The 10,137-nt window shown below is 56.0% G+C and overlaps 1 protein-coding gene across 3 annotated transcripts in view; it reads left to right on the top strand.

Annotated features, from left to right (window-relative positions):
• The window catches only part of BIN3 (bridging integrator 3), a 50,575-nt gene continuing 40,438 nt past the window's right edge, over window positions 1-10,137 (top strand). The window contains exon 1 of one of the 3 annotated variants that reach the window (XM_054088874.1): window positions 1-56. In XM_054088874.1, coding sequence (XP_053944849.1) covers window positions 49-56 — 8 coding nt within the window. In that variant the 5' untranslated portion in view covers window positions 1-48. The remainder of the gene's footprint in view (window positions 57-10,137) is intronic. The other 2 variants (XM_054088875.1, XM_054088876.1) reach the window with 2 other exon arrangements.

Below are 10,137 nucleotides of genomic sequence, written 5' to 3'. Positions count from 1 at the left end.
GCTGCGCAGGGGGCGGGGCCGGAGCGGCACTTCCGGGACCGGCGGAGGATGAGCTGGTGAGAGCCGGGGGGACAGGGCCGGGGGGGTACAGGGGGGCACCGAGCGGGGACCGGGGCTGGGCCACCGAGGGGGCCGCCGGGCTGGCCCCGGCTTGGCCCCAGTGGCCACGGAAGGGGTCCTTGGGGCCACTGAGCGGGTCCCAGTGGCCACGGAAGGGGGTCTTGGGGCCACTGAGCGGGTCCCAGTGGCCACGGAAGGGGTCCTTGGGGCCACTGAGCGGGTCCCAGTAGCCACTGAAGGGGTCCTTGGGGCCACTGAGTAGGTCCCAGTGCTGGACCTGGCTTGGCCCCAGTAGTCACTGAGTGGGTCCCAGGGCTGGCTACTGAGCGGGCCCCAGTGGCCACTGAAAGGGTCCTAGTGGCCACTGAGCGGGGCCCAGTGCTAGGTACCGAGCAGGCCTTGGGGCTAGTTCCAGCTTGGCCTCGATGCTGGCCACCGAGCAGGGACCAGGGCTGGCTACCGAGTGGGCCTTGGGGCTGGTTCCAGCTTGGCCCCGATGCCGGCCACTGAGTGGGTCCCGGTGCTGGGTGGCCTTGGCTCCAGTACTGGTCCTGTGAATGGGACTGGCCTGGCTTGGCTCTGGTCCTGGCCACTGAGCAGCGTCTGTGCTGGTCCTGGCTTGGCCCCAGTGGCCACTGAGTGGGTACCAGTGCTGGTCCTGGCTTGGCCCCGGTGCTGGCCCAACAGAGACCTGGTGCTTGATGGGCTCGGCTCTAGTGTTGGTCCTGTGAGAGGGACCCAGTACTGGCCTGTCTTGGTCCCGGTTCTGGCCACTGAGTGAGCCCTGATGCTGGTCCCAGCTTGGCCCCAGTGGCCACTGAGTGGATCCCAGTGCTGGTCCCAGCTCAGCCAGAGTGCTAGTCCTGGCTTAGTCCCAGTGCTGGCCCAGCAGAGACCTTAGTGCTGGGTGGGCTTGGTTCTAGTGTTGGTTCTGTGAGTGGGACCCAGTGCTGGTCCCAGCTTGGCACCAGTGGTGGCCCAGTAAAGCCCCCAGTGCTGGGTGGGCTTGGCTCCAATGTTGGTCCTGGCCCAGTAGAGCCCTTGATGCTGGGTGGGCTCAGCTCCAATGTTGGTCCTGGCCCAATAGAGCCCTCGATGCTGGGTGGGCTCGGCTCCAATGTTGGTCCTGGCCCAATAGAGCCCTCGATGCTGGGTAGGCTCGGCTCCAATGTTGGTCCTGGCCCAATAGAGCCCTCGATGCTGGGTGGGCTCGGCTCCAATGTTGGTCCTGGCCCAATAGAGCCCTCGATGCTGGGTGGGCTCGGCTCCAATGTTGGTCCTGGCCCAATAGAGCCCTCGATACTGGGTGGGCTCGGCTCCAATGTTGGTCCTGTGAGTGGGACCTGGTACTGGCCCATGGGTGAGTCCTGGTGGTGGCCTGTGAGCCCGCCCTGGTACTGGCCCTGTTGGAGGCCCTGGTGCTGGGCAGCCCTGGTGCTGGTGCTGATCCCCGGGCTGGCTTGTGAGCAAGCCCCTGTGCTGGCCCATGAGTGGACCCTGGTGCTGGGCCCGGTGCCGGTCCTGGTGCTGGCCAGTGAGCGAGCCCTGGCACTGGCCTGGTTTAGTCCCATTATTGGCCTATGGGTGCTGGTGTTGGTCCCAGTGCTGGTCCTGGTGCTGGGCCCGTTTCCGGCTGATCTTTGCTCCGTTCCCGGGGTCTGTAGCCCCCCGTTCGCTGTGCGGGTGTCTAACGGGTGCGTGTGCACGAGGTCCCAGCAGCAGCGTTCCCGACCATCTGGGAATCCAGGGGGATCCCCCTGCCTTCCCATCACCCACGTGCTGCTGTGGGGCACAGGGACCCAAAGGTCCCCTCTAACCCCAGCTGTAAAACCACTTTGATGCCGTTAAAACAAACCTTTCTTGTTAAAAAACAAAAAAGAAGGACTCCCCACATATGTTTGATTTGGATTTGGATCCTGTGGCACCTTTGCCGTGCTTCTCCCCATCCCATATGCGTATTAGGGGTTGATCTTGCCTGGTGTGCGTGTGATTTCTCATCCTGGAATAGGGCAGTTAGAGCTAGTGCTGTTAGGGAAGGTGAAGGGTGGGATGAGCTAAGCTGAAATTGGTTGATACGATTGGTTGGACTCAATGATCCTGGAGGTCTTTTCCAACCTAGTGACTCTGTGAAAAAGGGAGCAAAAAGCTTTTCCCTTGCATGATAATCTGGGGTTGGGTTTGCCAGGGCAGGCAGGTGGTGGAAATTGGAGTTTGTTTGGGCAGGGCATGGGGGAATTTGTGCTCTACACTTCCTTCAGCGATACAAAAATAACAGTTTATTCACCAGGTCTGGTTTGGTTCAGCTTTGCTCATCTCAGAGCAGCTGTGATTATAGACAGCGTTGGGTAACGAGGCTCTTGGAGCTGCGTTTTGCCTGGGCTGCGTTCAGAAAGCTCCAGCCAGTGGACAAGACCTGCTCTGCTCTCCCGCTCCAGGAGGAGCTGCAGAACCCAAACTGTAAGAAATAACTATTCCCATCACATGATGGATGTGGAATAATTCGGGTGCGGAGCGGCATCGCTTCCCCTCTGTGCTTTCCAGTGTCCTTCTGGTCACACTGTTCTGCAGGACCTTGCCTGGACCCGTAGCTTATGGCATGTGGTGGCTTCTTGACACTGCACGTGGCGTTTATGGAGAGATTGAGTGTTTTCGCCTTTTTCTGAGAAGGAATAAAAGGTCAATGCCGGAAGGAGGGGGGAGGACTTGATGCTCTGCTGGAATCTGAATCTCCTTTTCTTCTCCAGCAGCGTCAATCCTCAGCGTGGCGTGGCTCAGACCCCACAGGGCTGCGGCACCATGTCAGGGACACAATCGCTCTCAGTTCGGCCTTGCCGGTCCTGCCAACCCTCCCAACCGATAACTCACGCAGCCGCCTGTCCCGCCTGAATCGCGCTATTCACAGCGAGGCCGGAGTTCAGCGCCCGGCTGGCCGGGCTGGGCGCAGCGTGACGTCCGGCTGGCTGCCGCACAGAGGGGTTACGCTGCCACCGGCACCGGTGACAAATGCCGGCGTGGGGAACCGATTGTGCTGGGGTCGTGCCTTGCTCCTCAAACGTCAGAATAGAACATGGTCAGCCCCGGTGCCGTGGCTCTGCCGTCCCCGTGGAGGGAACAAGCTGTGTTCCAGCCCAGTGGGGCAGGAGGTTGCTTTATACACCAACACATATTTCCCCGGTTTCCCTTTGTGTCTCTCTCTGACAATGGGCACCGTTAGACCCAGAGCAGCATTAATTAAACCCACTTTTGGCAAAGATCGGCTGTTGCGTCCGGTCAAAAGGAGATGGAGCTCCATCCTCAGCTGTCCTACGGATCGCGCTGGGGAAGGAGAACCTGACTCTGCCTCCTTCTGTACACTCGTTACTTTAATCTTTCGTGAAGACTTGTAGTGATTAAACAGCAAGGACACCGTTTGCAAGCGGGATGGTAGATGCTTAGAGTTGTTCATGGTTAATCCTTTGCTTTCCCTCACTCTTTGCGAGCGCTTGGTGGGTCAGGGCTCTGCGCCACGTCCAGACAGGGAACACAGCGTTGCCCGTTGTACCAACATGGGAAAACTTTGCTCCAGAGAGCAAATCCAGAGGCTGGATTAAACCTCCAAATTCCTCACTCCTGCACCTTGGCAACTAGGCAGTGCTGTCTTTCTAGGCTAAGCTTTATTTAGAGCAGGAGTAGGCTTGTTTTGGGAAACAGCCTCACAGAGACAAATAAGAGGTTTTCTAAATCTCAGTGGAGCTTGGCAGCTTCCTTTACGCTTCACCCTCTGGATTGGGGTCTCTTGGATGCATTTGCATCCCCCTCTTCATCCTGTGGCCATGCATTTTGGAGGAGACAGGGGAAAATGATCCGGTGATTACCTTCATCATCACTCCCTTTAAAAAAGTAAAAGGATAAGATTGATGGCATTTGCTGCATTATCTTCCGTAGTTGCCACAAGCGTCTGATTTATGACCGTCTAAAGGATTTTTTAAGGTTCATGGAACTGCATGAACCCAAACGCTGTTGCAGCTTGTAACCCGACTCCCGGATTCCTCCTTCTTTTTGGCTTCCCAGCTCCTGCAGGTGATTTTACCAACGGGAAGGGGCTGTTAGCAGTGCGCCAGCTCGCTATCCGAGTGCTGCCTCTCGGCACCGCTGCAACAGCTGGTATTTACTGGGAGGAAAAAAATATGTTAAGCAAATGTTGATAGCGAGGAAGCGTGATGCACGTGTGTTCTGGTTGCAGTGCAGCGTGTGATGGGTCTGCACGAGGGGCTGCCGCTGCCGGACTGCTAAACCATATGCGTCTTGGCAGGGAGCTCTCCCGAAGTGTGCTCACAGCGCAGAAAGCCAACCGTATCCTGGGCTGCATCCAGAGAAGTGGGACCAGCAGGGCAAGGAAGGGGGTTCTGCCCCTCTGCTCTGCTCTGGTGAGACCTCTCCTGGAGCCCTGTGTCCAGTTCTGGAGTCCTCAGCACAGGAAGGACACAGAGCTGTTGGAGCGAGTCCAGAGGAGGCCACGGAGATGATGTGAGGGCTGGAGAACCTCCAGTACAAGGACAGGCTGAGAGAGTTGGGGTTGTTCAGTCTGGAGAAGAGAAGGTTCTGAGGAGACCTCAGAGCAGCTTCCAGTGCTGAAAGGTTCCAGGAAAGCTGCAGAGGGGCTCTGGATCAGGGAGGGCAGAGACAGGACAAGGGGGAATGGTTTTCAACTGAAAGAGGGGAGATTGAGATGGGATCTTAGGGAGAAGTGTTTTGCTGTGAGGGTGGGGAGGCCCTGGAACAGGTTGCCCAGAGCAGTGGTGGCTGCCCCATCCCTGGAGGTGTTCCAGGCCAGGTTGGATGGAGCTTGGAGCCCCTGATCCAGTGGGAGGTGTCCCTGTCCATGGCAGGGGGTGGGACTGGATGGGCTTTGAGGTGCCTTCCAACCCCAACCATTCGGTGATTCTGAGTGGCCAGAGAAGCTGACATCGGTTTAAAGCTGGGAGTGGAACTGTGTGGTTGTGTGATATTTAACTCTCCAGGTCTTGATCGGATGCAATGCACAGTTAATGTGTTTTCCAAAATGTGTGGGGATGCAGGTGAAGAGGAGCTGCCTGTCTCGACAAGGAGGGTTGGCTGGATGGGTTTATCCCTGCTGGCAAGGGAAGAGGAGCATGCAGGGAGGTGGCAGGCGTAGCCGGGCTGCAGCGTAAGAGCAGGGTTGTTGGTTATTCACTTTGTTTTCCGTACGCTGAGGCCACGCTGGGCAGGTGCGGTGCAAACACATCCAAAGGCACCAGGTTCTTTCCAGTGAATCAATATTGATATTTTCCAGAGCTCAAATCCCAGTCCCCTTGTGGTCAATGCCAACACTTCCCCTTCACTCTGGGTTTCAACGAAACCAGGATTTAGAGATGAGCACGGGATAAAATTAGATGGGATGAAGCAACTGGATACCAAAGCGGTGAGTGAAGTGCCCGCAGCTCTCCAACACCTCCCTGCATGGCCCTGCCACGCGTGTGCCACCCGTGCAAGGTGGTTTGAACATCCAAAAGGGATTATTTGAGTGAAACCGAAACGCTGGCCTGCCCTTCCGCGAGTTGGGCAGTGCTGGCAGCTCAGCTCGCTGCAGCAGCATCATCTCGCGGGATGGAGCCGTGCGAGATGTTTTGCTGTGAGCGTGGGGAGGCCCTGGAACAGGTTGCCCAAAGAAGTCCTGGCTGCCCCATCCCTGGAGGTGTTCAGGGCCAGGTTGGATGGGCCTTGGGCAGCCCGATCCACTGGGAGATGTCCCTGCCCATGGCACGGGGTTGGGACGGGATGACTTTAAGGTCCCTTTCCACCCAAACCATTCTATGATCCCGTTCTCCACTCCAGAAGGAGATGGCAGCTCCTGGCGTGGTCCTCGGAGCGCAATGAGCACGTGGTTATTTCTTAATTATTATTTTTTCCGCCTTCTTTGTACAGGTAGATAAAAATCAGTGTTAGAGTTGAGCCACAACCGTGTTTCACAACCATGCTTAAAATGGATATTTTTGTAGCATAGTCAGGGCCTAAAACAGCCTTGCAAAACTCTGCTCGCCCACGCGCCTGGCGTGAGTAATTTTCTTTTGATGGGTGAGTAAAATATCATTATTTTTTTTCATGCTCATCTTGGAATGGGTGGGAGAACCGATTCTGACATTATTTTTGATTTGCTTAACACTGACACCGTGCTTGGCTCCATGCGGGATGCAGAGATCGGAGCAGCGCCCTGCTCCAAAGAGATCTGTAGTACGGGATGCAGGGATGGGAGCAGCGCCCTGCTCCAAAGAGATCTGTAGTACGGGATGCAGAGATCGGAGCAGCGCCCTGCTCCAAAGAGATCTGTACGGGATGCAGGGATGGGAGCAGCGCCCTGCTCCAAAGAGATCTGTACAGGATGCAGGGATGGGAGCAGCGCCCTGCTCCAAAGAGATCTGTACGGGATGCAGGGATGGGAGCAGCGCCCTGCTCCAAAGAGATCTGTACGGGATGCAGGGATGGGAGCAGCGCCCTGCTCCAAAGAGATCTGTACGGGATGCAGGGATGGGAGCAGCGCCCTGCTCCAAAGAGCGATGTGGGATGCAGGGATGGGAGCAGCGCCCTACTCCAAAGAGCGATGTGGGATGCAGGGATGGGAGCAATGCCCTGCTCTGAAGAGCTCTATATGGGATGCAGGGATCATAGATGCGCCCTGCTCCAAAGAGCAATGCGGGATGCAGGGATGGGAGCAGCGCCCTGCTCCAAAGAGATCTGTACGGGATGCAGGGATGGGAGCAGCACCCTGCTCCAAGGAACACTCTGGGATGTGGGGATGGGAGCAGCACCCTGCTCTGAAGAGCTCTGTATGGGATGCAGGGATCAGCAGTGCCCTGCTCCAAAGAACACTCTGGGATGCAGGGATTGGAGCAGCACCCTGCTGCAAAGAACACTCTGGGATGCAGGGATGGGAGCAGCACCCTGCTCCAAAGAACACTCTGGGATGCAGGGATTGGAGCAGCACCCTGCTCTGAAGAGCTCTATACGGGATGCAGGGATGGGAGCAGCGCCCTGCTCCAAAAAGCTGTGCAGGATGCTGCTCCGAATAGCTCGCCATCCATAGGCGCGTTCTCTCTGATCCTGGAGTTGCGGAAGTTGCTGACCTAAACCAGCATAAAACGAACCTTTAAGCGTTTTTCTTCTCCCCTGCTGCAGGGGCTCACCCTGACATCCATTTGTGTCTTAATGCCTACAATTCCATAGGGATGGGGCTGAAATGCAGGTGGGAGCACCCGCCTGCCAGGCTGGAGGTATTGATTTCCACGGGTCTGTATCCCCGCATCGCTCCTCTCGCTGCTTCTCACCACCCTGTGACCTCTCCTCTCCAACTGAAGAGAAAACCCAAAGCAGAATTTGGCGCAGATCCTCCCTCGACATAAGCTGTTTGTGATCCGTTTGGATAATTTTTTCCCCTTTTTTTTTTTGCCTCTGCGCTGTGTTTGGAGCTGTTGCTATGAGTTTCTGCGAGGCGGGGTGGGGGGGGAGCGGGGTGGGACGATGCATGCAGTTTCCATGGACACGATGGAGTACAGCAAGGCATCCGGAGCGATGCTCGAGATGAATCCCTAACCTACGGCTGCCTTCTTGCCTTTCTTACCTGGACAGGGCTTGGATCCCACCCTCCTGGCTCCGGGACAGCCCACACAGCTGTGAATTTGCAGGTTTTGGTGGTGTTTGGGAAGCTCAAAGTCACAAGAGCTGTAGTTTGGGTGCCTGGGGTTGGTTTTCTCAGGGTTGGTTTCCTCAGGGTTGATTCTCTTTGACGTGCACGTGCCCAGCACTGCGCGCTCTGCCAGCCTTCACCGCCGTGAAGCGCTTGTTAGGACTCCAGAACACTAATGAGATAATTAGTCCTGCTTCATCAGCTACCGATGGTGGTCGCAGCTGATCTTCAACTTCCAGGGTGCTCTGGCTTTCCCGTGTCACATCACGGAAAGCACGCTAAAAGGCACTTTATAATGACGATGAGAAAGTGCAAGTGGTTATCTCCAGGCTCGCATCCTTCCACGGATGCTCCCGACCTTCCTGTTAATGTTACAGGAATGCTTTGATGTCTCCAGTCCCGTGAACAAACAGGACTTCAGGGTGCAGTTATACCTCGAGCCAAGCTCTGTTCCAAAGCTGGAGCTTAGCACAGCCTGGGCAAGGGGAAGAGTTGGCCATGGAGCAGAGGGAACTGTCCCAGGGGGATTTTTGGGGCCGGTTTGGGGAGAATTAGGTATAAACAGATGAGTTTGTAGAAGCCTTTGGCACACCACGTGCCAAAAACTATGGGAAAGACAGCCCGGATGGGCTAGAGACAGCGCGGGAGGCTGGGTGTCATCCCGGCTGCAGGCAGAGAGGGGTTTCTTTCCGGTGAAAGAACTGAGATTTTTGGTGGAAATTCCAAGAGTGAAAAGCTCTGGCCGGGATCCAGGCTTGTGCTGGCTTAGGTTTTGATGAGAAGGGGGAAAAAAAACACTGAAACTTTCCACGGGAAGTGGGCACTGTTCACAAAACATGAATTTGGGTGGTTGGTAGCGGTGGTGTTCCCGATAAAAACTGGTCATTGCTACCAGTTCCTACCACGCCGAGACCTGCAGGTGCCTGGCAAACACTGCCCGTGGCAGAGAAGTTGATTTTTAGGGATGTGTGGTTTGCAGAGTTGCTTTTCATAGAATCGCAGAATGGTTTGAGTTGGAAGGGACTTTAAAGCTGTGCAGTTCCGACCCCCTTGCCACGGGCGTGTAATCGTTTAGGTTGGAAAAGACCTTGAAGATAGGATGAGGTGATAGGATGAGGGAGAACAGGTATAAACTGGAGAGGGGCAGATTTAGGCTTGATATAAGGAAGAATTTCTTCACCGTGAGTGTGGTGAGGCCCTGGCCCAGGTTGCCCAGGGAAGATGCTCCATCCCTGGATGTTCCAGGCCAGGTTGGATGGACCTTGGGCAGCCTGAGCCAGTGGGAGGTGTCCCTGCCCATCGCAGGGGGGTTGGAACTGAATGACCTTTAAGGTCCCTTCCAACCCAAACTATTCTATGATTCTAAGGTCATGATTCTGTGATCACTGAGTCCAATTGCATCTCACAAAGGAATCATGGAATGGTTTGAGTTGGAAGGGACCTTTAAGCCCATCCAGTTCTGGCTTTTCTGTCCATCCATCCATCCTTCCTTTCCTCCCCAGCTCCTGGTTCAGCTTCCCCAGAGGCAGTGGATTACCAGCTGTGGGTGAAGATGCTTGGAGCTTATCCGTGAAGGTTTTTCTGGGGCCTCGTTAGGGGTTGTAAAGCAATTAAAGGGTCGCATCGGATGATTCTTTCTCCCCTGGGCACGCTCTGAACGCTACCCGGGCTCCCCAGCCTCCCCGCTGCCAGCTCTGGGCCAGGGATGGAGTCAAGGTGTGATCTCCTGCTTGGTTCAACGCAGCAAAAGAACCATCGCCTCCCTAAACGAGGAATTATTTAGTTTGATCCACGCTGGCAATTCCTGCGTGCCTGCGTTTCAGGGGACTGGCGGGGAGTAGGAGGGGGAGCTCCGTGTTTGAAACTCCCCGCAGACCTCGCTGAGCCGTCTTCTCCTCCTGCCTCCGAGGTTTGTTTGCAAGTCTCCTGTGCATCCAGAGGAGGATTAGCCGCTTTGGTGTGCGGGCCCCGCGTTTGCACATGGAAAAGCCAAGTAAATATATGACATTGCTGGGAAAACTTCAGAGCAAATGAGCCACAGCTTCTCCCACCTTCCCCTCCCTGGGGTTCCTGAGCATCCCCAAGTAGAAGCTTTGCAGGATTCTCTCCACCCACACTTTTTTTCCCTTCTTTAAGCTCTTCCCACCCCCTCCCTGCAGTGCTTTGCCCTCCTCCCTTCCAGCTGAACCCCACCGTGTTCCCAAACTCCCGGTGACCTCCCAGAGTCGGGAGGGATGTGGATGGCCAGGATGCACCCCCAGCCCTGCGGCGCAGGGGGGAGACCGGGGTGGGAATGTTCCGGCTGTGACTCAGCGCGCTCGTGCTCTTCAGGAACAGGATTTCAAGGGATTTCACACCCCAAACACAACCCCAGCTTTCTCTCGCTCAGCAGAAAT

The sequence above is a fragment of the Cuculus canorus genome, chromosome 26 (assembly GCF_017976375.1).
Source record: "Cuculus canorus isolate bCucCan1 chromosome 26, bCucCan1.pri, whole genome shotgun sequence".
NCBI classification, from domain to species: domain Eukaryota; kingdom Metazoa; phylum Chordata; class Aves; order Cuculiformes; family Cuculidae; genus Cuculus; species Cuculus canorus.
Note: the sequence above shows the minus strand (reverse complement) of the source record. Positions and strands in the feature narration are given on the sequence as shown.